At 35.2% G+C, this 25405-nt stretch overlaps 1 protein-coding gene across 3 annotated transcripts in view; it reads left to right on the forward strand.

Annotated features, from left to right (window-relative positions):
• WNK3 (WNK lysine deficient protein kinase 3) overlaps nt 1–25405 on the forward strand; it is a 144910-nt gene that overhangs the window by 64677 nt on the left and 54828 nt on the right. For 2 of the 3 annotated variants that reach the window (XM_047716927.1, XM_047716928.1), the window contains exons 11-12: nt 20357–20425; nt 21317–21378. In XM_047716927.1, the coding sequence (XP_047572883.1) occupies nt 20357–20425; nt 21317–21378 (131 nt within the window). The remainder of the gene's footprint in view (nt 1–20356; nt 20426–21316; nt 21379–25405) is intronic. The other variant, XM_047716929.1, reaches the window with a different exon arrangement.

Consider the following 25405-nt stretch of genomic DNA (forward strand, 5'->3'; position numbering starts at 1 on the left):
TCTATGGAGCCTTTGTTTAATGTCCAGCACTCAGAAGCTCCATCACAAGCAGATGTCCATTTTAGACACCAGCAACTAGAAGGCCAGTCAATTAGCATTACATCTCAGAGGGCACAGAAGGACAGCTTCAACACCCTGCGCAGATGTCCTTCATTCAGTAGGCTTCCTCACAGAACAAGATCCAGCCCCCACATTTTTCTACACAGTTTTTGCAATCACATCTAACACCAGGCCAGGTTTCTCATTCAGCTTTCATTCAGCGTCAGCAGATGACTCATTCATCTTACAGACAAGTACAGAAAAGCCATCAGTTGTCTATTCAGGAAAGTCCCCTAAATCAATAGCAGTCTTTGGGTAGCCACCATGCTGCTTTCCAGCAGCGGTTACCAGGCACCAGGTATGTCAAAGGCCATTATGAACATGGTACGGATTATACCTCCTTTGCAAGAACCATTGTAACCAGTGACAATGGGACAACAATATGTAATACACCTTTAGAGCAGCCTCAAGTGCTTCAAACATTAGATAGCAGTCAGACTTTTTCCCTGAAGAAAACCCTAGGTCAGGACCAGCCAACGTGCATTCAGCAGTAGTCTGTCCAGCCACAGTGGCAGCCATCTTCTGACTCAACACTTGTTTTGGGATCAGCAGAAACAATGACAACAGCAGACCTCTGTCAAAGCTCTGGAATATCTTTCAAATCAGCCATCATCTTCTGTTCATCTGTTAATACGTAATATTCCGGTACAGGCTTCCACTGTCTTTCAGAGCATTTCTTTTTTTTTTTCTTTTTTTTTTTTCAGAGCATTTCTATGTCACAGACACAACAGCATTTGCAAACCCAAGAAATTCTGAAGGTAAACCCTCCTGAGGGAAAAATACAGACGACTGTGATTTTTCTGTAACATTCAAGGGTCAAGGACATGAACTAGGTAGAAATGACATCGGACAGGGACTCATAGTCCCTGTTCCTGGGTCTTCCCCTTACTCAGTGTGTGGCCTTGACTCAAATCTCTTTGGAGTTTCCTCATCTGTAAAGTTGGAGGGGTTAAGCCAGATGATGGCTTTGATAACAAAAAAATATTTGAGCACCTACTTGGGATATATCAGTGAATAAAACACAAAAGTCCCTTCTGTCATTGACTTTTGTTTCTTAATGGGGGGAGACTGTCAATAACCTTAATAGAAAGTAAATTTATAGTATGGTCCCAGGAAGTTGGGAGAAATATGGAACAGGGTAAGGAGATAAGTGGATTATAATTTTAAATAAGGTGGTGATCAGGGTAGGCCTCACTGAAAAGGTGACATTCAGGCAAACATTTGAAGAAGGTGAAGCAGCCCACAATGCACATGTTGGGCAGAAGGAATAACCAGTGAAAAGGCCCCAAAGAAGGAGAGTGTCTGGTATGTTTGAAGAACAGCAAGGTGGCCGTGTAGCTGTTGGTTGTAAAATGTTAGGAACCTGTGATTGTCTTATTCTACATTAATAATAAAGCATTTGCCCTTATGAGGTGCTAATAACAAACACTATTAAGTGATTCCTAGGTGCCAAATACTGTCTTGATGGTTTTATATGTACTGTCCTCTTAACTGTATGAATTGTAGCTACCATTACCCCTCTTTTACAGGAAAGGAAACTGAGGTTCAGACAGATTTCAGAAGGGTCAGGATTTGAACCCAAACTACCTGGCTGCAGAGGCTGTGCCCTCAATCATAGATTTTTTTTTTTTTTAAAGATTTTATTTATTTATTTGACAGAGAGAAATCACAAGTAGGCAGAGAGGCAGGCAGAGAGAGGAGGAAGCAGGCTCCCTGCTGAGCAGAAAGCCCGATGTGGGGCTTGAACCCAGGACCTGGGATCATGACCTGAGCCGAAGGCAGCGGCTCAACCCACTGAGCCACCCAGGCGCCCCTGTGCCCTCAATCATTACACTATCCAGCCTCTGTGTAAGATAGCATCCTCCCTGCCAGGATTGGAGAAAAAGGGCATGATGACTTCATTGAGATTTAGTTAACTCAGATTTATTGAATTAATTATAGGAAGGAATTGACAATCCAGTTTATTCTTTTTTTCCCCCTCTCTTTTATTCTGCTGTAGATAACTCTAAAGACTCTGAATTGATTGAGTTTGGCTAATAAAATGTTTTGAGTCCTTAGATAAAAGGTATACTGTACAGTAAGAGTTCTAGTGGTGGCATATTACTTCCAAAAGCTATTTTCTCAAGTACTGTGTGTTTTGTAAAATTCTCTTTTCATCAAGGGCGTAAATTATAATGAATTCTAGTGTGTGCAAGCTGACTTCTAACAGGGATGATCAAGGATTAATAAAGATCTTTGCAGTTGAAATTTTTTCAGACAAAGCATGCTATTCTGGGATTTATTTCTTTAGAATAAATTTCATAAAGTATTTTGGGTTGGAATATTCATTTCTGTGGTCATGTGCTATATACTTTCCTTACCTAATAAAAAATTTCCCCCAAAATTTATTAAGAAAAATGTCAGAGATAGAGAAAAATTGAAAAATTATAAACACCCATATACCTACCAACTAGAATCTGTAATTAACTTTTGCTGTATTTGCTCAGTCACATATCATCCCTTTATTCATTTATCAATCCATCTCATTTTTCTGGTGCATCTCAAAATTAAAGTTGTTGACATCAGTATATTTCATAAATATTTCAGCATTCATATCATTGACTAGAACTCAGTATTTATTTTTTTAGTTTAAATTTATATGCAGTAGATTGATCTGTGTTGTGTGTATCAGTGATTTTTTTTTACTGCAGAACACTATTGTATGAATATTCCAAATTTGTTTATCCATTTTACTATTCATGAATACCTGAGTGGTTTCTAGTTTTGGTTTATTAGGAATGAAACTGCTATGAATATTCTTGTATAAGTCTTTTTGTTAACATACATTTTTATTTCTCCTGGATAATACCTAGGAGTAGAATTGTTTGGCCTTGGGATAGGTATTTGTTTACTTTTTAAGAAATTGCCAGTTTTCCAAAATGGTTGCACTCATTTACCCTAACACCAGCAATATATGAGAGTGCCACACCCTCAACAACACTAATTAGCTATTCTGGTGGGAGTGTAGTGATTTCTTGTCGTTTTAATATGCATTTCCCTGATGACTGTGTTGTTGAGCACCTTTTCATGTATTTATTGGTCTTTGTGTATTTTTCTTTGTGAAGTGTCTGTTTAAGGCATTCGCCCATTTTGTTTTGCCTCTTATAGTTTGCCTTCTCATTTTTGACTTGTTAGGAGTTATGATATATGCTGGGTAATACTAGTCCTTTAGCAAATACTTGTTCAATATTTCCTCCAATCTGTGGATTGCCCATTTATTTTTGTAATGACTTCATTTGGTGAAACAAAGTCTTTAATCTTGATGAAGTCAAGATTCACCAAATTTTCAGTTGTGGTTATTGTTTCTGTGGCCTCAGAAACCTTTGCTTACACCAAGTTAAAAAAATACTCTCCTCTTTTATAGTTTTAGGCTTTATGTTCAGGTCTATGGTCTATCTTAAATTAATTTTATGAGTGGTGTGAAGTAGGAGGTCAAAGTTCTTTTTTTACCCCCATATGAATATCCATTGTTTAAGCTTCATTTGTTGAAAAGATTTCCTTTTCCCATTGAATTTATAATGTATCTTGAAGTTAAGTAGTACAAGTCTTTCTCTTTTGTTTTGCTTTTTCAAGATTTCTTTGGATATTCTAGGTCCTTTGCATTTCCAGGCCTTGACCTCTAGTACAATATTAAATAGCAAAGAAGATACTAGACATTTTTGCCTTGTTCCTGGTGTAAGGGAGAAAGTGCTCAATATTTCACCATTAAGTATGCTGTTAGCTGTAGGATTTTCTAGATGGCCTTAACAGATGAAGGATTTCCCTTTATTTCCAGTTCACTAAAAATATTTTATCTGGAGTGGATGTTGAATTTTGTCAAATGCTTTTTCTGTGCCCGGGGATATGATGATATATGACTAATATGACTAAATTTACATGTACCATTTTATTCTTTTTTTTGCTTTGCCCTCTGATTTTTTTTTTTTAAATGCCTCATGGCCTGCCTTCTTTGGGTAAAAAAAATTTTTTTTAGACTCTAGTTTTAATTTTTCTGTTGTCTTTTTAGCTAAATATTCTTTCTGTGTTTTAAGAGTTTCTATCAATTTTATTTATCCAGGCGTTTTTTTATTCAGATATAATTCATACACCGTAAAATTTACCCTTTTAAAGTGTACAATTCAGTGATTTTGAGTATATTCACAAGGTTGTACAATCATCACCACTAATTCCACCCTAAAAAGGAAACTCCGTATCTATTAGCAGTCATTCTTTATTCTCTACCTCACCTTCCCCTGCCATTCACTTATCTACTTTGTATTTAGTTGCTTATTCTAGTCATTTCACATAAATAGAATCATACGATATATGTCCTTGTGTGTTTGCCTTTTTTCACTTAAACGATAATGTTTTCAGGGTTCGTCCATGGGGTAGCATGCATCAGTACTTCATTCCTTCTTCTAACCAAATAATATTCCATTGTATAGATATATTTTTTATGCATTTATCAGTTGATAGACATTTAGGTTGTTTTCACTTTTTTGTTGTAGTGAATAGTGCTATGAACACTTGTATATAAGTTATTGTATGAACATTCATTTCTCTGGTTAGATACCCAAGACTGAAATTGCTGGGCCACATGGAAACTCCATGTTTAACTTTTTGAGAAACTGCCAAGTTTTCCAAAGCAGCTGTATGGTTTTACATTCCTACCAGCAAGTTACAAGGATTTCAATTTCTGCACATCCTTACCAAAACTTACTCCTTGTCTTTTTGATTGTAGCATCCTAATGGGTGTGAAGTGGTATTTCATTGTGGTTTCATTGCATTTCCCTAAAGGCTAATGATGTTGAGAATCGTTTCCTATGTTTGTAGAACCTTTGCGTATCTTCCTTTTTCTTCTTAGAAGTATCTATTGAAGTCCTTTGCTCTTTTTTTAATTAAGTTTTTTTTCTTTTCATTGTTGAGTTGTGTTTTTCATGTATATTCTGGATGCACCTTTAACAGATTTGTCATTTGCCAGTATTTTCTCCCATTCACTGTGTTGTCTTTTCACTTTCTTGATTGTGTCCTTTGCAGTTTAAAACTTTTTAATTTGATAAAGTCCAGTTTATCTGTTTCCTTTGGTTGCTTTGTGCTTTTGATGCTCTATCTAGGAAACTATCGCCTACTCCAAGATCATGTAGACTTTCTTCTATGTTCGATCTTCTAAAAGTTTTAAGTTTTAGCTCTTAAATTTAGGTCTTTGATCTATTTTGAGTTAATTTTTGTATATAGTTTGAGGTATTGGTCCAATTTTTTTTATGTGGATATTCAAATTTCCTAGCACCATTTGTTGAAAAGACTATTCTTTCCCTATTGACTTGTCACACTTGTTGAAAATCAGTTGACCATAAAAGTATGATTCTTCCAACTTTGTTTTCTTTCTTCAGGACTATTTTGACTCTTCTGGATCCCCTGCATATGATTTTAGAATCCGCTTAATAGAGCTTAATTGTGTTAACTCTGAATGTTGCCTTTAGTATTATTGTCTTTTAATAATAGTAAGTCTTTCAATCCATGAATATGGGGTGTCTTTTCATTAAATTAAGCGTTCTTTAATTTCTTCCAGCAACTATGGACATTGGGGAAGGTATGTGCTATGGTGAGTGCTGTGAAGTGTGTAAACCTGGTGATTCACAGACCTGTGTCCCTGGGGCTAATAATACATTATAGTTAATAAAAAATTAAAAATTATAGAAACAGATTGGAAGAAATTAAATAATTAAAATAAAAAATATAATTTCTTCCAACAACATTTTGTAGTTTTCAACATACATGTATTACATTGCTTTTTTAAGTTTATTCTTAAACATTCTTTTTTGTGTTGTTATAAATGGAATTTTCTTAATTTCCTTTCTGGATTATTCATTCCTAATTCTAGTACTATAACTGATTTTCGTGTGTTGCTCTTATACTCTAACTTTGCTAAACAAGTTTATTAACTCTAATAGTTTTTCTGTGTGTGAATTCTTCAGGATTCTCTGTATATGAGATCATGTCATCTAGGAATAGAAATAGTCATAATTTTTCCTCTCTAATTTGGATGCCCCCTATTTCTTTTTCTTCCTAATTGCTCTTTCTAGAACTTCCAGTGTCTTGTTGAACAGAAGTAGTGAAAGAGGACATCTTTGTATGGTTCCTGATCTTAGTGGGAAATCTTTGAGTCTTTCACCATTAAGTATGATGTTAGTTATGGATCTTTGCATTTTTAAACAACTTTATTCAGGTATAATTTATGAACAAAAAACTGCATATCTCTTTTATAGCCCACAATTCAGTGACTTGACTGAATATATCATATATATCATATATATCATATATCAGTCAAGTCACTGAATATATGATATATTCAGATATATGCTACAGTCAAGATACTGAACATTTTCCAAACCTCCAAAAGTTTCTCATGTCCCTTTTCAGTGTTTTTTTTTTTTTTTTTTTGTGGTTGCTCAAGGGATTTTATTTTAAATTCTTAATTCTTCAGTTTCTACATGGCTTTAATATTTTATTTAATATTGTATTATATAAAATATAAGAACGATGTAACCATTTATTCCCTCTAGACTTTAAGCTGTAATTATTATATATATTAAACCTACATATATCATAAACCACACAGTGCAGTCTTAAAATTTTTGCTTTATATAAACATAAACATTTTTCTTTTTTTCTTCTTTAAAGATTTTGTTTATTATTTGACAGAAAAACAGCGAGAGAGGGAACACAAGTTAGGGAGTAGGAGAGGGAGAAGCAGGATTCCCACTGAGCAGAGAGCTGGATGCAGGGGCTGGATCCCAGGACCCTGGGATCATGACCCAAGCTGAAGGCAGACGCTTAACTGACTAAGCCTCCCAGGCACCCTGGATGCTAAAGTTTCTAACTATAATTCTAGATTTATATATTTCTCCTTTTAGCTCAGTCATTTTTTTCCCATTTATTTTGAAGGTTTGTTTCATGTATTCACATTTAGGATGGCTATGTCTTCTTAGTGGATTGATCTTTTTATCATTAAATTATATCCCTCTTCATCACTAGTAATTTTCTTTTCTGTGAAGTATGCATTATCTGATAGTACATATCCACTCCTGCTTTCTTTTGATCAATGTTAGCATGGTATATCTTTTTTACTTTCTTTCTTCTTTCAACATATTTATCTTACTGTGTTTAAAGTAAGCATCTAGTAGAAAGCATCCAGCTGTTTTTTTTTTTTTTATATATATATATCCACTCTGACAGTGTCTCCCTTTTATTTGGTATATTTAGACCATTTACATTCAAAATAATTACTGATACCTTAGGACTTAAGTTTGCCATTTTAATATTTGCTTTTTGTTTCTTGCCTGTGTTTCTCTTTCCTCTGTTTCTTTGTTCTTGCCTTCTTGTGTGTTACTTGCATTTTTTTTTTTAGTATTCTTTGTTTTCTTTATACTGTTTTGAGTATCTTGTGCTGTATAGTTTTCTTAGTGGTTGCTCTAGGTATTACTCTCTATATATGTAAGCGACACACTCTTGCTGGTATGGACATTTTACTATTTCAAGTCAACTACTGAAACCTTTCTTCCATTTAGGTCCCCTTACCCTTCCTACTTTTAAAATAAAATTGTCTCAGGTATATGTTATAAGTTTAATGATCTAGTTCTGAGAAATTCTCCTAGTTTTCTTTTGTCTGAGTATATATTTTTTTCTTTTTCACTTATGAATATGTATTTTGCTGGATGTAGAATTCATCAATAATTATTATTTTCTTTTGGCACTTGAATAATGTTGTGCCCCTCCTTGTGGCCCCCCTTTTTTTAGATGACAAATATGCTGCCATGCATGTTGATGTTCCCCTAACAGTAATGTGTCATTACTTCATAGTTATTAAAATTTAATTTTTACAGTATGATGTATCTTGCTATGGATTTCTATGGGTTTGTCCTTTTTGAAGTTCACTCAGCTTTGTATGTCTGTTTTATGTCTTTGGCCAAATTTGGGAAATTTTCAGCCATTGTTTCTTTAAAATATATATATTTTTCTGGTCCATATTCTTTCTTGTTTCTTGCTAATGCTCCAATTACATGAATTTTCAGTCTTTTTAAAAATTATTTTTCCACAGATTTAGAGACCCTGTTCATTTCTTCCTCTTTTCTCTCTCATTCAAACTGAGTAAATTCTGTTAATCTGTACTGAAGTTCACTGATTCTATTTTCTGTCCTTTCCAGGTTATTAATTAGACTGTTCAGTTAGTTTTTTTATTGAGGTTATTATATTTTTCAATTCTATAATTTCTGTATAGTTCTTGTAAGTTCTATTTTTTCCCTGAGGTTTTCTATTTTTTTCATTTATTTCCAGAGAAATTGTGATTACTCACTGAGGTCCTTTTTCTGATAGCTACTGTAAAGTCCTTATAAGATAATTCCAACACCTGATTTATCTCAGTATTGGTGTGAGTTGTTTTTTCCCATTTGAGTTATGAATTTTCTCTTCATAGAACAATTTTTTTTGTTGTATATTGGACATTTTGGGTATTATGATTGGAGACTTGGTCATATTTAAATCTAAATATTAAATTTAAAAATATTTAAATTTAAATATTTAAATCCTTCTTTCGTGGGCTGTAGTTTCAAAGATAATTTAGTTTCCTGAGCTCTTACAGTGCTATTCCGGACTACTTGGTCTTCTGGCTCTCTCTGGTTGAGCTCTTGCTGGGTCCTTATTGGTGCTACGTGCAGTAACGGAAGGGGCTTTTCTGGGCTGCCAAGTTTCAGGAGTGGTGGATGCTGGCCTGAAGGCTGGAGGGCATTTCCCCTGACCTCTTTTCTGGCCACCTGATGCTGATACCCTTCATACTTGATCTCTTCCAACACTTACCTGGTCACTGTCTACTGCTGGTCAGGAGTTGAGGGCTCTGTATGGCTCTCTGCCACTGGATGGAGGGTGAGGACATAATGACTTGGGTTGCCTTCTGCCATTAGGTGAAGTGTTAGGAGAAACCTAGCCTGGATCTTTTTCTGCTGCATGGTAGAGCACTAGGAGCTTTGTGGGTCTAGAATGCTCTGTACTACCCAATTCCTTCCTCTATTTCTTCAATCTTATTAGAATGTTGGGGTTTTCTCGTGATTTTTAGCTGCTTTCAGGTGAAAAGCCATAAAAATGGTAACTCATCCACTGTCCTTCCTTTTTTTTCCTGCTGTTACCTTCTTACCTGTTTTTACCTGCTTTTGCTTGCTCTGTCATACCTTCAGGCAGTTGTGGGGTTTTTTCTTTTTTTCTTTTTTTTTTTTTTTTTTACATTTGCCCAGCACTTCTTCTTTTTTTTTTTTTTATTTTATTTATTTATTTGAGAGGCAGAGTGTGAGAGTGGAGAGCTCAGAGGAAGAGCAGACTCCCTGCCAAGCAGGGAGCCCAATGTGGGACTCGATCCTGGGACTCCAGGATCATGACCTGAGCCGAAGGCAGTTGCTTAACCAACTGAGCCACCCAGGTATCCCATTGTCCAGCACTTCTCATTGGTAACTGCTGGGGATGGAGGAAGGTATAAGAAGTAGAACTTCACTTTCCTAATTTTTGTTATTGCAAAATTCACTTAAGTTAGGTAATCACTATAGTCCTGTCAGTAAACCCTAGAGAGTTGATGACAAAGGGATGGAGTGAATTTCTGATATTTGGGTTATTTTACTGCTGAGGTAGAGGAAAGAGATATCTTCAGTCTGGTCAAATAGCAAACTGTACTTATACTTTGTGTCTGTCTCCCCAATAAAACTGAAATTTTTTTGCGCAGAGGTCTGTACACTATTTACCTCTAATTCCTAGTACCTAGCACAGTGTTTGATACAAATAGTTGCTTGTTACATATTTGTTGAATAAATTAATAAGAATATCTGTAGATATCTCTATCAGCCTGCCCTCAGTGGGAGAAGGATTCTTTGTTGATATTTATCATTCTTGTTGCTGCATCAGGACTTCCAAACTGATAATGAACTTCTGTTGGGTGGGCAACTAATATCTGCTCTTAATTTGTCCATTTTATTTTTCCATTTAGCAATGGACTAGGGTTATATAAGAGACAGGAAGTGAATCATGAGTTTAGATGGTTTTGATCATTTTATTCAAATAATGTGGAAAATCACTTATTCTGATATTTATCTATTGCTAAGGTCAGTATTTCTTACCTTCTCTAGTGTGATGTGTTAGTACTAGTGAATTAATACTTCTGGTGGTTAAGATGGATTTCTTTTCATTTGACATTGTGGTCTAATCAGACATCTATTTAGATGGTTTCATTTTCAGCTGCTGGAAAGAAATATTAAACCTTAGCATTTTTTAATAAAGATTTTATTTATTTATTTGACAGAGAGAGAGAGAGGGATCACAAGTAGGCAGAGAGGCAGGCAGAGAGAGAAAGGGAAGCAGGCTCCCTGCTGAGCAGAGCCTGACATGGGGCTTGATCCCAGAACCCTGGGATCATGACCTGAGCCAAAGAAAGAGGCTTTAACCCACTGAGCCACCCAGGCGCCCCTAAACCTTAGCATTTTATATGCAGTTGCATCCTTACTGAGTATAATGTTTGAATATCACTTTGATTCTTTACCACAATATGTGCATTCCTTTTCCTTTTTGTGCAAAAACAATGAATACTGTTAGGCTGAAAATAAATAAATTAAATAAAAAATATTTTTCCAATTACTTTAATTACATGAGTAATATGCCACTATATACTTTTGGTAAAAATTATAAACAATGCTGAGAAGCCTCATTTGACCCACCCATGTCCTTGTCCCTTCTATCGTCAGCTTGGTGTATGTCCTTCCAGATTTTTTTCAATGTAGTTACATATATAGATATGTATGCTTAGACCATACATAGCATTGTTTTTCAATTTGATTTTTGTCTTTATGCAAAAAAGATCCTATTGCATGTGTTACTTTGTACTTTTTTTTACTTAATTACGTGTCTTGGAAATATAACTGTGTTATTATATATGGGTATGTTGGATTTTATTTAATTTAATTGCCCTATAGTATTCATTATTAAGACTGTACTGAGGCTTACTTAGCTATTCCTCCTACCAATGGACATTTTGGCTATTTCCAGTTTTTCACTACTAATATTACAATGAACAAGGTAGATCATGCTAGAGGAGACACTAGGGCAGAATTACTAGACCATAGTTCTATACATTTTTTTACATTAATACATATCGTCAAATTGCTTTTCCAAAGGACTATACCAATTTAAATTCTCATCTGCCAGTGGCACAATCTGTCAATATTTGATAACATCAGAGTTTTTGCTAGGCTGATGCGTAAAAAATAACATATTGTTTAATTTACATTTCCTTGATTCCTAGAAATTATGAGCATGTCTTCATATGTTTATTTTTGACTTTTTATTTTGAAGTGATTTTAGACTCACATAGAGCTTGCCAAAATAGTGCAGAGAATTTCGGTGTACCCTTCATTCAGCTTTGCCCAATATTAACATCTTATTTAATCATAGTGCAATCATCAAAACCAGAAAATTGACAGTGTGTGATACTATTACTTAAACTAAAAACCTTGTTTGGATTTTACCAGTTATCACATGTACTCACTGATTTTTTGTGTATCTATAGTGGTGTGAATTTATTTCATGTATAGATTTACATAGCCATCACCTAAATCTGGATGCAGAACATTTCCATTACTCAAAAAAACTCCCCCGAGCTATCCATTAATAGTCACACCCTCTTCCACCTCTAACCCCTGGCAGTCAATATTCTGTTCCCCTTCATGATCATTTTGTCCTTTGGAAAATAATGTATCAATGGATCTATACATGTATAACCTTTTGAAATGGACTTGAGATCCATTCAACTTGTTACATGTATCACTAGTTGCTTATGTTTTATTGTTGTATAGTATTTCCTTGGATATGGCTGTACCATAGTCTGTTTACTTTTTCATTTGTGGGATGCCTGGGTGGCTCAGTTGGTTAAGCGACTTCCTTCTGCTCAGGTCATGATCCTGGAGTCCTAGGATGGAGTCCCACATCAGGCTCTCTGCTCAGCAGGGAGTCTGCTTCTCTCTCTGACTCTCCCCTTCTCGTGCTCTCTCTCTCTCATTCTCTCTCTCAAATAAATAAATAAAATCTTTTAAAAAAATTTTTTTATTGAAGTATATAAGGCGTATATGCATTAAAGTACCCTAACCTTAAATACATAGTTAATGAATTTTTACATATGTATTCCTCCATTAAATGCAAACGAAGATAGAGAACATTTTTAGCCCCCTGGAAGGCTCGCTGAGATCAACCCACATTTTTGTACATATAGGTAGTTCGTTTTATTTTTTGGTGTGAATTGTTCTAGAATATGCCACGGTTCAGTGATCAGTGTTCCTATTGATGTACATTAAGATTGGTTCTGTTTTTTTAGTCTTATGAATAAAGCTGCTTTTAATGTTCCTGTATGTTTTATTGATGGACACATACACTCATTTCTCTTGTGTGTATATATTAGAAGTGGGATTGCTGGGGTGCCTGGGTGGCTTAGTTGGTTAAGTGTCTGCCTTTGGCTCAGGTCATGATCCCAGGATCCTGAGATTGAGCCCCACATCAGGCTCCCTGCTCAGCAGGAAGCCTGCTTCTTCCTCTCCAACTCCCCCTGCTTGTGTTTCCTCTCTCACTGTCTCTCTCTCTCTCTGTCAGATAAATAAATAAAATCTTAAAAAAAAAAAAGAAGTGGGATTGCTGGGTCACAGGGAAAAGGTTTATTTAACTATACTAAGTAATGTTACACAATTTTCCAAGTATTGTGTCAAAATGTATTCCTACCAGCAATGTATGATGAGTATTCTAGTTATTTTACATCCTTATCAACACTTAGCATTACCTGTATTTTAAATTTTAGCCATTCTGGTAGAAACAATGTAGTATATATTGTGGTTTTAACTTGTATTTTTCTGATAAGCAACAATGTTGTGCATCTTTTCAGGTAATTCTTAGAGACTCAGATATCTTTTTTTTTTCTTTAAAGATTTTATTTATTTATTTGACAGAGTGAGAGAGATCACAAGTAGGCAGAGAGGCAGGCAGAGAGGGGAAAGTGGGCTCCCTGCTGAGCAGGGAGCCAGATGTAGGCCTTGATCCCAGGCCCTTGAGATCATGACCTGAGCCAAAGGCAGAGACTTAACCCACTGAACCACCCAGGTGCCCAAGACTCAAATATCTTCTTTTGTGAGGTGCCTCATCAAGGTTTGTGGGGGGTGGTTGTTTTGTCTTTTTCTTTAGTCTGATTTAATTTCAAATATTTCTTCAGCCTTTCTTTGTTTTTCTTGACAGTTTTGAAAAGCACAGGCCAATTTTTTGTAGATTATTGCTCAGTTTATATTTGTTTGACGTTTTCTCATGATTTGATTCAAATAATGTATTTTTGTCAGGAATACCATGTAAGTGACATGCTGTTCTGCTCAGGGCATCATATTAAGAGGCCTGCCAGTTTGTCCCAATATTGGTGATACCAACTTTTATTACTTGGTTCAAGTAGGGCTTGCAAGGCTTCTCCACTATTAAGTTGCCATTTTTTCCTTTATAATTTTTGAGTTATTTGCAGGGTGCTGTTTGACACTATGTAAATATCCCTTTCATCATCAAAACTTTCACCCACTAATGTAAGTATCTGTTGATGATATTCTAATTTCTTTTTTTTGATATTCTAATTTCATCATGCCTCTTTATATTTATTAGTTGGCTCTTCTCCTTTATTTATTTATTTATTTATTTCGAGTGTGGACTCATATAGCCTTATATTACTAAATAGGTTGTGATATAATATTATCATAATTTATTTGATGGTTGAAGTATCCCAGATTTGGCTAATCAGCACAGTACTCAATGGCCTGAAACCCTGCTAGGATCTGGACTCCCCTGCCTAACTCTCTGACTTCATGTAGATTTTCTTTGACTTCTGTTGTCCTTTTGTGTGATGATTAAATCCTTCCACTGGTCTGCAGTTTAAGGACAAGGAGATATATACTGTGTATTATTAGGCATTGATCTGCTGTGGTTCTATAGTAAGATGTGTTTACTTTTACCCCCATAATGTGTTCTCCAAAGCTTGTAATAATCAAATATATTAAGACTGCCATCTTCAATATGTATGGCCACCAAAATTTTTCCTTTCTGCATCCTTGCTGATTTGACTTTACTTGTAGGGACTCTACCTCCCAGAATGCCAAATGGCTCAGTTAGTTCTCTCCTTTTTATTTCCAATATGAATTCTCACTCCTTCCATTAAAAAACAAACAAAACAAAAAAACAGGGTTGTTTGCTCTCTCCAAATAGCTGTAGAAAGCCTGGAGGGCTGGGACGTCTGGGTGGCTCAGTCAGTTAAGCATCTGCCTTTGGCTCAAGTCATGATCCCAGAGTCCTGGGATCAAGTCCCACATTAGGCTCCCTGCTGAGCAAGGAGCCTGCTTCTCCCTCTACCTCCCCTCCCTCTGCTTGCTAAGTCTCTCTCTCTCTGACAAATAAATAAAATCTTTTTAAAAAAAAGCTTGGAAGGCTGCAGGAAGAGCAGTGTCTGATCAATTTGATGATCAGTACAGACCCTTGATAACTCAACCAGGGACAGATAATAGGGGGAAAGTATGAGGTATAAGTTGACTTTGAGTTAGGTCCCTTTCATGAGGTGCTCCCTAGGGAGGCCCTGGAGTAAAGCCCAGGTAGTTTTATTTCTTTTATACAGTTCTACCTTCCTTATAATTAATGAATCTTCCTCCTAGTTTCTGTCACTCGTGCCTGTCAATATTTTGTGTGCCGATGTGTTTACATCTTTTTTTCCTTGCCTGTTTAATAGCTTGGGTGTCTTTTTGTGAGTTTATCCATGGAACTGTTCTGTGGATCAGTTATTTCTTAGGGTAAATTTCATTATTCAAAATCTTGGCTTGGCCAGGAATTGGGCTTAGATAAGCAGTGACTTTATAGATGAAGGGTTCTTTAAAAAAAAATAAAGATTTTATTTATTTATTTGACACAGAGAGAGAGAGAACACAAGTAGGCAAAGAGGCAGACAGACGGAGGGGGGAAGCAGGCTCCCTGCTGAGCAGAGAGCCTGATGCAGGGCTCGATCCCAGGACCCTGAGATCATGACCTGAGCTGAAGGCAGAGGCTTAATTCACTGAGCCACCCAGGTGCCCCAAAGGGTTCTTTATAAAAATATGGAAGTGGACATATACACATTGATAATTTTTAAAAATTAAATTAACAATGATTTCACTGTGAAACAGGTATATACATCATATATGTAGTTTTAAAAAAATTTATTAACATATAATGTATTATTTTTTTCCAGGGGTACAGGTCTGTGATTCATCAGTCTTACACAATTCATAGCACTCACCATAGCACATACCCTCCCGAATGTCCATTGCCCAGCCACCCTATCTGCACCCCCAGCAATCCTCAGTTTGTTTCCTGAGATTAAGAGTTTCTTATGGTTTGTCTCCCTCTCCAGTCCCATCTTGTTTCCTTTTTCCCTCCCTTCCCCTACTCCCATCCTGCCTCTCAGATTCCTCATATCAGAGAGATCATATGATAATTGTCTTTCTCTGATTGACTTATTTCGCTTAGCATAATACCCTCTAGTTCCATCCACGTCATTGCAGATGGCAAGATTTTGGGGGGTTTTGATGGCTGCATAGTGTGTGTGTGTGTGTGTGTGTGTGTGTGTGTGTATCTCACATGTTCTTTATCCATTCATCTGTTGTACATCATACATATAGTCTTGAGCAGTTTGTATCTTTAATTAGACCTGAGTTTGAACAATGTCTCTTGGAATTATTTACTCTACGATTTGAGGAAAGTTATTTTAGCTCTGATTCTTTTCATTTGCCAAATGACACTTTAAAATACCTGTCTTGGATTTGCACCTTACTTTGAAATGTAAAACATGAGATGGATTGATGGATATACATGTGATAAACAATTATAATAAAGTGCTGTAGACTGTGAGTGATGGATATATAAGTTTTCACTGAAGAGAGATTCAACTTTTGGAAAATTTTCATTGTATCAGAGAAAATGTCTGTCTTGTAGGCTCATTAGAATTAGATGAGGTATATGTAAGAAATGCCTGGCATGTAATAAGTGCTTAATGAGTAGTGGTTGTTAAAAAAAAGCACGTCATAGGAGAGACATGGTTTGTAGTGTTGAGAATACAGTGAGGCAGTTTATGGAATGTTTAAAGGTTTCTTTTCTTGTTTTTTTGTTTCCTTTCTCTTTCTTCCCTCTTTTCCTTCCCTGGAGATTGTAAACTGCATCCAGGGCTGAGAATCACTGGTGGGAGGAGGGCAAGTAATGATAAAGTAAGTAAAGGAGAAAGAGGGTTAGGAACCAACAAAACTAACAGAAAGCCTCTGTGGTGTGCACACATGGTCTTTGGTCCTCAATACTCTTTGGAGTCATTTGTCTATTCATTGATTTCCATTTACTGACTCAGTTTTCATTTCCATCGCTTACAACTTTGGCTTGCTCATTTGTAAAATGAAGATAACAATACCTACTGCTCAGAGTTGTCATAAGAGTGGAATTTAGTTAAATAATGTATATGAAGTGCTTAGCACTTAATAAATGCTTAATAGTGATTGGTGTGTTGCTGTAATAAAAATAAAAATAATAACATGAGATATTATATTCAATATATATATATATTCAATATTATAATAATGAAAAACTATTATTGAGCATCTATTCCTATTTCAGGTGTTTGTTAGGCACTGGGAATATTGTGAAAATTTTACAGATCTAATCTCTTCCCTCGAATAGCTCACAGCATCATGGGTGAGAAAGGTCTAGAAACTATAAGAGAGTGGTTTAGGTATCAAAATGGAGAGGAGGGAATGGTATGGCCCATGGAATCCAAGCCTAATTTTGCTTCTTATTTTTTGCCTTGTCCTCATTCTGCATGTGTGCAGAGGTACTTCAGTATTATTGAACTTTGCTAGCAAGTTATCAAGGTCTCAGACATCCAGATTATCAAGGTCTCATTAGGAAAGAGGATTGGTGCCTGTCTTTCATTTGGATTTTAAGGTGGGGGTAGTTGAGAAACAAGCACAAGGAATTATTTTTCGCCTTCCCTTTCCCACTCCAACCTAGTCAGCCCATACTGAAGTTTCTTCCTGGACAAATTAGATTAGCTTCTAATTGCAGGTTAGATAATTAGCTTTTTAACATAATCACTGTTTAAACACTGAAAGCAAATATTTTGGCAATGAGATTTCTTTTTTTCATACACACAAGATTCAATAAGATGTATCCAGCTTAACAAATGGTTGTATTAAAGAAATTTTAAAAGAATTATATTGAGTCCCAGCAGGATAGAACAGTGACATGGTGTCCTGATACATAAATCTGGAGGCAAATCCTATGGATTAAGTAAGGAGAAACAAGACATAGTTACTGTAACAATAATCTGGAATGATATTTTATAACAACTTATAATTAATGCTACTTTGTGTCCTTAGAATCATGGCTAATAGTTAGTTTGTCTTTTTTATACGATAGCTTCTAATCAAGTTCTCTCATAATATTTTGAGGAGTTTCAAAACTATTATTTATAAATAAATACTAGGCTATTTTTTTAGATGTCTTTCAGATTTAATGAACTGCTCCCTTTTTACTTTTGTTTAAAATGACTATAATGTTGTGTATTGAAACAATAGGGACCTGCCCTGTGATTACCAGATTTGAGAAAGTTGGATTTATTTTTTTCTTAATTATTAATGCAAGATGATTATAGATAAGCTTATTAATACCTTGTTATGTATTCTTCCAGACCATTTTATATGCATATATATATATAATTTTAATGTAACCATAGTATACATATTCTTTTATAATCCTTTTTCATTTATAGTGTTATCTTATATGTTTTAACAAATTTTTAATGGACTACATAATACCCATTACTATGGATATAGCATTATTAATTTAATGGAGCAAGTAAGGGAAATGAGTGTCTAATTTTTTTGCACTTTGTGATTATAATCTATGTTGTGAGGAACATTCTTAAAGCTAAATCTTTTTATATACTCTTATTTCCTTTGTATACACTCTTAATTATATCCTTGGGTAAATTTCTAGAAATGTCATTGATAGATGTTTTTAAGACTTGATGCATTCACTGATTGTCAAGTTCCCTTCGGAAAGGTGTAACCAGTTTACAGTCCCACCAGTGGTTTATGAAAATCCCTATTTTCTTATACACTTAGTATTTGATATCCTTTCAAAGTTTTAAATTAGAAAATGTATGTAGTAACATTGTAAAGAGTAGGAAAACAGGGGGAATCACCTAGAATGCTATTTCCTTAACATAGCAGTGATTATAATATTTGTTATAGTATTCTAGGCTTTTAACACATGCGTAAGTGGTATGTACACTTTTGTTTTCTACATTTTTCATTCATTGGTAAGTAGTTTCCCCTGCCTTTACCTGGCCTTCAAAATTCCAGTATTCAATGGCCACATGATAGTGCAATACATATTTGTATTTACCTAACTCTTCCCCTATTCATGCCAGTTTTTATTTTGTGTAATGCCACAATTAAAACACAGATATCTACCATTTGTTCAGTATTTACTATGGAACAAACTTTATATTATGTACTTTTTTCTCCCTTTATATTATTTCCTGGCTTTATGTCCAGGAATGGTAATATTGGATCATGAACATTTTTATAGCACAGTCCTTCTTATGTCACTATTTTCTTTCTTATTTCTTACTATCTTAAAACATTTATTAAAAGCCTAAAATGTGCCAGACATTGTGTTAAGAGGCACTGAGAATACAAAGATAAATCAGAGTCCTTGGAGTCAGACATTAAACATACATGATAAAGAGGGACATGATAAAAGGCAATCCCAGATGATGGTGCATCAGTTTCTTGGTTGGTCATTCTTTCCGTCCATCCATTCATCCGTCCATCTACGCATTTATGCCCACTTGATATCCCTCTGGAGCATGAGAGAGCTAGTTGTAGACAACATGATGCCCATTCATTCCTAAATATTTCAGTATAAGAATAAGGATCTTTTTTAACCACAGTACAATGACCCAATTCAAGGAATTTAATATGAATATCATACTATTGTTTAAACTGTTGTCTACATTCAAATTTCACCAGTTGCCCAAATGATGTCCTTTATGGCAGTTTTTCTTCTTTGATTCAGGATCTAATTGAAGATCATGCACTGCCTTTAGTTGTCTCTTTTGTTTCCTTTAATCAACCATTCTTTGTCTTTAACCTTTTTGAAGAATAAAGGTTAGTTATTTTGGGGTTTTTTTGAAGATTTATGTATTTATGAGAAAATAAGCTGGGGGAGGGGCAGAGGGAAAAGCTGACTCCCTGCTGAGCAGGGAGCCAGATGCAGAGCTTGATCTCAGGACCCTGGGATCATGACCTGAACCAAAGGCAGATGCTTAACCATCTGAGCCACCCAGGTGCTCCAAGGTTGGTTATTTTGTAGACTATCATTCAATTTGGAATACCTGGGTGGCTCAGTCAGTTAAGTGTCTGACTCTTGATCTCAGCTCAGGTCTTGATCTCAGGGTTGTGAGGTCAAGCCCAGCATGAACCCTACTTAAAAAAAAAAAAGAGAGAGAGAGAAAAAAAGGAATGTCCTTCAATTTGAGTCTGTTTGAAGTCTGCTTTTGCTCAGATTCAGATTATGCATTTTTGTTAGGAATACCATGTAAGTGATGAGGTGTTCTTTGCACATCATATTAGGAGGCATGTGATGTCAGTTTGTCCCACTAATGCTGAGGTTAAATTTAATTCTTTGGTTAAAATGGAGGCTGCTGTGTATAGTTTTTTTTTTTTTTTTTTTTTACCATAAAGTGACCTTATTTTTGCTTTTGTAATTAATAAGTAATCTGTGGAGAGATATTTTGAAACTACATAAATTTTACCCTCTGGTTTTTATCACCCATTGATGATTTTCTGATTTCATCATTCCCTATATTTATTAGTTGGCTTTGTTTGTAAAACCTTTATTTGTTTGTATCAGTATGAACTCATGTATTCTTATTTTATTGAGTGGGTTATATTCTGTTACTGTCATTATTTATCTTGATGCCCAAATGTCCCATATTGGGGCAGTAGGAACCCCTTCAAGCTGACTCCTATATAATTTTGATATGTTCCCATCATTCTTTGAGCAGTTCTTTACTTTTTGACATAACAAGATGATCCAGCCTCATCTTGTGCTTTCTTTGCCCCAGTGTTGGAATCAGTCATTTCTCCAGGAAACCTTCATCCCTTATAGTTTGGAAAACAAGATAAGAGCTAAGGTATATGTTGTTTTTTTTTAAAGAGTACCCAAAGTGGTTTTCCTGGTTTGTCTGGAACCTATTGTAATAGAGGCTTATTGTATATAGGAGTTCTGTCCATAGAATGGGCAGGACTGAGGAGGAGCTGAAATAGTCCAGGAAGATGAAAGAATATAAGTAGAGTCACACTATGTGGAAGAGCCCAACTCACTCAGAGGAGCTACATTTCAGTGTGGCTTCAAGTAGAGGAGTTTGAGAATGAGGCAGGGACCAGTTCATTGAGGACTTTGCCATCCAATGGAACTTAACCTTAGAGATGAGGAACCATCATAGAGGGTTTAAACTGGGTAGGGAAGAGATAAAATTTTGATAGATTTGCATTTTAAGGACACTGTGCTGTCACCAGTGGCAATATTTTGGATGGATTAGATAAATGTTTAAAATTGTTTTCCAGCATAGTTGGCATTTTCCTTCTTAGAGGTCCAGTATTGCAGCTGCTGATACTAATGCGTCAGAGGGATAGTTGTCAGTAGTTTAGTGTAAAGAGAGCAAGAAAAAGCCAGAGCACACAAGTTAAAGCTTGAGTCATTTATCTGTTTGTTGAAATGGCAGCAACTCTCCATTTTAGTACTGCTTTTACAATCAAGACTGGAAGCTGAATGTCAATGTTTTCCATTGAAAAAAACACAAACAAAAGATATAAAATATTGATGAATATGAATATTGCTACATTTTATTTTTCTTTATCTTTGGTAGTAACAGCTAACATTCAGTAATGTAGACATTCTTCCTAGTTTGTTATGGTAACCAAAATATGAAATGTAACAACCATGCTTTTTGAAATAATAGCAGATTGCATTTTTAGCTTGAAGTTTGTTGTTATAACAAGTTTTATTTCTGTACTATTTACAGCCTGTATCCCAGGCAGTTGGAATTGAACAAGCAACTCTTCTAAAACCGGATTTAGTTAGAAGGTGAGTATCTTCAAATTCATACCATCAAAACAATGAGAGTGTTTTGAAGTATTTGCAGTCAATGGGTGCTTAGTGAATCTTGATTAGAGAAGCTTCTGTTTTCTTGTATTTGTGTGTATGTTCAATAAAATAGTAGGTATTATTTTTACTTTATAATGTTAATAATCATATAGGATGTTAAATTACTGACTGTTTTCTTGTTTTCATTATTACAATACTCTATTCTTAAGAAAAGCTTAAAGGGGTTAAAAAAGGAAACAAGGAATAGTGTAATTTAGAATAAAAGTCCTGCTAATCTAAAGAAATTAGGTATAACCAGGTATATAATTGTGTTATTATCTGGTAGTTGGAAATTAATATTTTTCTCTGTGTTCAGATTGGATAATTTTTATTATTCTCTCTTCAAGTTCATTGGTTCTTTCTCGTATTCATTCTGCTATTGTGCCCATTTGATGAATTTATCTCTATGATTATACTTTTCTCCAGTTTTATTGAGAAATAGTGGACATACATCACTGTATAAGTTTAAGACATACATCTTGATGGTTTAATTTACATATACATTATGAAATGATAACCACAATAGATTCAACTAACATCCATTTTCTCATCTAAATATAATAAACGAAAAGAAAAAAAAGGAAAAAATCTCTCCTTGTGGTGAGAACTCACAGGATTTCCTTTCTTAACAACTTTCCTATATCTCATACAGCAGTGTTAACTATAGTCATCGTGTTGTGTATTACATCCCTAGTACTTATTTATCTTATAACTGGAAGTTTGTACCTTTTGACCATCTTCCAGTTTTCCCTCTCCCCACCCTCTGCCTCTGGTAACCACAAGTCTGATCTCTTTTTCTGTGAATTTGTGTGGGTTTTTTTTTTTAATTTCTGTTTTTCTTAGATTCCACTTAAGAGATTGTACAGTATTTGTCTTTCTGTCTGACTTATTTCACTTAGCGTAATGCATTCAAAGTCCATTAATGATGCTGCAAATGGTAGGTTTTCCCCTTCTTATGGTTAAATTATAGTTGTGTGTGTGTGTGTGTGTGTGTGTGCGCACGTGCATATGCACACACCACAATTTCTTTATCCATTCATCCATCAATGGACAGACAGGTTGTTTCCATGTTCCATGTCTTGGCTATTGTAAAGAATGCTGCTATGAAAACAGGTGTGCAGATATCTTTTTGAGTTAATGTTTTTGTTTTTTGGGGATATATTCCCAGAAATCAAATTGCTGAATCATGTGGTAGTTCTAGTTCTAATTTTTTGATGATCCTCCATACTGTTGTCCAGAGTGGCTACACCAATTTATAGTCCCACTAACTACACAGTCATTCTCTTTTCTCCACATCTTTGCCAGCATTTGTTATCTTGTCTTTTTGGTAATGGCCGTTCTAATAGGTATGAGGCAGTATTTCTAGAGCTCAGTTTGTTGATACCCATTCTTGAGACAGAGGTACCTAGGTGGCTCAGCTGGTTAAGTGTCTGCCTTCGGCTCAGGTCATGATCTCAGGGTCCTGGGATCAAGCCCTGTGTCAGGCTCCCTGCTCATTAAGGAGTCTGCTTCTCCTTCTCCCCCTGCTCCTTTCCCCAGCTTGTGTACACACGTGCTCTCTCTCATGCTCTTTCACTCTTGTACTCTCTTTCTCTCTCAAATAAATAAACAAAATTTTTAAAAATTTAAAAAATTCCTGAGACAAAATGGAAACACAACATACCAGAACTTTTGGGATGCAGCAAAAACATTTCTAGAAGGGACATTCACAGTAATAAATGTCTACATTAAGAAGTAGGAGAGATCCCAAATAAGGAACTTAACTCTATGCATTAAGGAATTAGGAAAAGAACAAACTAAGCCCAAAGTTAGCAGAAGAAATAATGATTAGAGTAGAAACAAATGAAATAGAGAACAGAAAAACAACAGGACAGTAACCAAACTAAGAGTTGGTTCTTTGAACAGATAAACAAAATTGAGAAACCCTTAGCTAGACTAAGCAAAGACAAAAGATTAAGGACCCAAAGCAACAAAATTATAAATGAAAAGGGAGGAATTACAGCTGATAACACAGATATTCAAAGGATCAAAAGAAGCTATGATGAACAATTAAATACCAACAAACTATACTACCTAGAAGTGGATAGATGCTTAGAAACATACAATTTACCAAGACTGAATCAGGAAGAAATAGAAAATCTGAATAGACCAATTACTATTAAGAAGATTGAATCAGTAATCAAAACGTTCCCAGCAAGTAAAAGCTCAGGACCAGATGGCTTCACAGGTGATTTTTACCAAATACTTAGGGAATAATTAACATTAATCCTTCTCAAACTCACAGTAGTGAAGAGGAGGGAACCTTCCCAAACTCATTTTATCATATCAGCATTATACTGATACCAAAACCAGAAAAGGATACTACTAGAAAAGAAAATGACAGGCCTATTCCTTGATAAATATAGATGCACAAAAACCTCAATAATATACTAGCAAACTGAATTCAACAGCAAATTAAAAGGATCATACACTATAATCAAGTAGTATTTATCCCTGCGATACAAGGATGGTTCAACATATGCAAATTAACCAATGATTTGATTGAAAGAAATGACTCATGATCATATTAATAGAATGAAATAAAAGAATCATATGATCATCTCAGTAGATGCAAAAAGTACGTTTGATATAATTAAACATTCATGGTAAAAACTCTTAAGAAATTAGACACAGAAGGAACATATCTCAGTATAATAAAGGCTATGTATGGTAAATCCATATCTAACCTCTTACTCAATGGTGAAATGTTGAAAGCTTTTCCTTGAATATCAAGAACAAAACAAGGGTACCCACTCTCGCCACTCTTATTCAACATAAGATTAAAAATCTTAGAGCAATGAGGGAAGAAAAGAGATAAAAGGTATCAATCCCATTTACAGTAGTATCCCAAACAACAAAAATACGTAAGGGATAAATTTAACTAAAGAAGGGAAAGATTTCTACTCTGAAAACTACAAAATATGGGTGAAAGAAATCAAAGAAAACACAAATAAATGAGTAGGTATTCTGTGTTCATGGCTTAGAAGAATTAATGTTAAAATGTCAGTACTACTGAAAGCCATTGATAGATTCAATGCAGTCCCCATCAAGATTCCAGTGCCATTTATCACAGAGCTAGAAGAAGTACTCCTAAAATGTATATAGAACCACAAAAGTAGCCAAGTAGCCAAAGAAATCCTGAGAAAGAAAAACAAAGCAGGAGACATCATACTTCCTGATTTCAAGCTATACTATAAAGTTATAGTCACCAAAACAGTATCATACTGGCATAACAACAAATAGACCAGTGGAGGACAATTAAGAGCCCAGATATAAACCCAAGCATATACAAGTCAGCTAATATTTCACAAGAGAGCCAAGAATACTTAAAAGACAGTCTTTTCAATAAATGGGGTTGGGGTAATTGGATATTCACATGTAGAAGAATGAAACTGGATCCATATCTTACACCACTCACAAAAGTTAACTTGAAATGGATTAAAGACTTAAATGTAAGACCTGAAACAGTGAAACTCCTAGAAGAAAACACAGGAATAAATCTCCTAGACATGGGTCTTGGTAATGATTTCTTGGATATGACACCTAAAACACAGGCAACAGAATAAAAAATTAACAAGTAGGACTATACCAAACTACAAGCCTTCTGCACAACAAAAGAAACCATTAGCAAAGTGAAAAGAAAACCTATGGAATGGGAAAATATTTGCAAACTATGTATCTGATAACAGGTTAATAACCAAAATATATAAGGAGCTCCTATAACTCAATAGCAAGAAGACAAATACCCCAATTAACAAATGGGCAAAGGACCCAAATAGACATTTCTCCGAACAAGATATACAAAAGGTCAACAGGTATGTAAAAAGATGTTCAATATCACTAGTCATTAGGGTAATGCACATAAAACAACAATGATATCTTACTAGTGAGTATATGCTCTCAACTTGATTCTGCAGATGAGCAAAAC

The sequence above is a fragment of the Lutra lutra genome, chromosome X (assembly GCF_902655055.1).
Source record: "Lutra lutra chromosome X, mLutLut1.2, whole genome shotgun sequence".
NCBI lineage: Eukaryota > Metazoa > Chordata > Mammalia > Carnivora > Mustelidae > Lutra > Lutra lutra.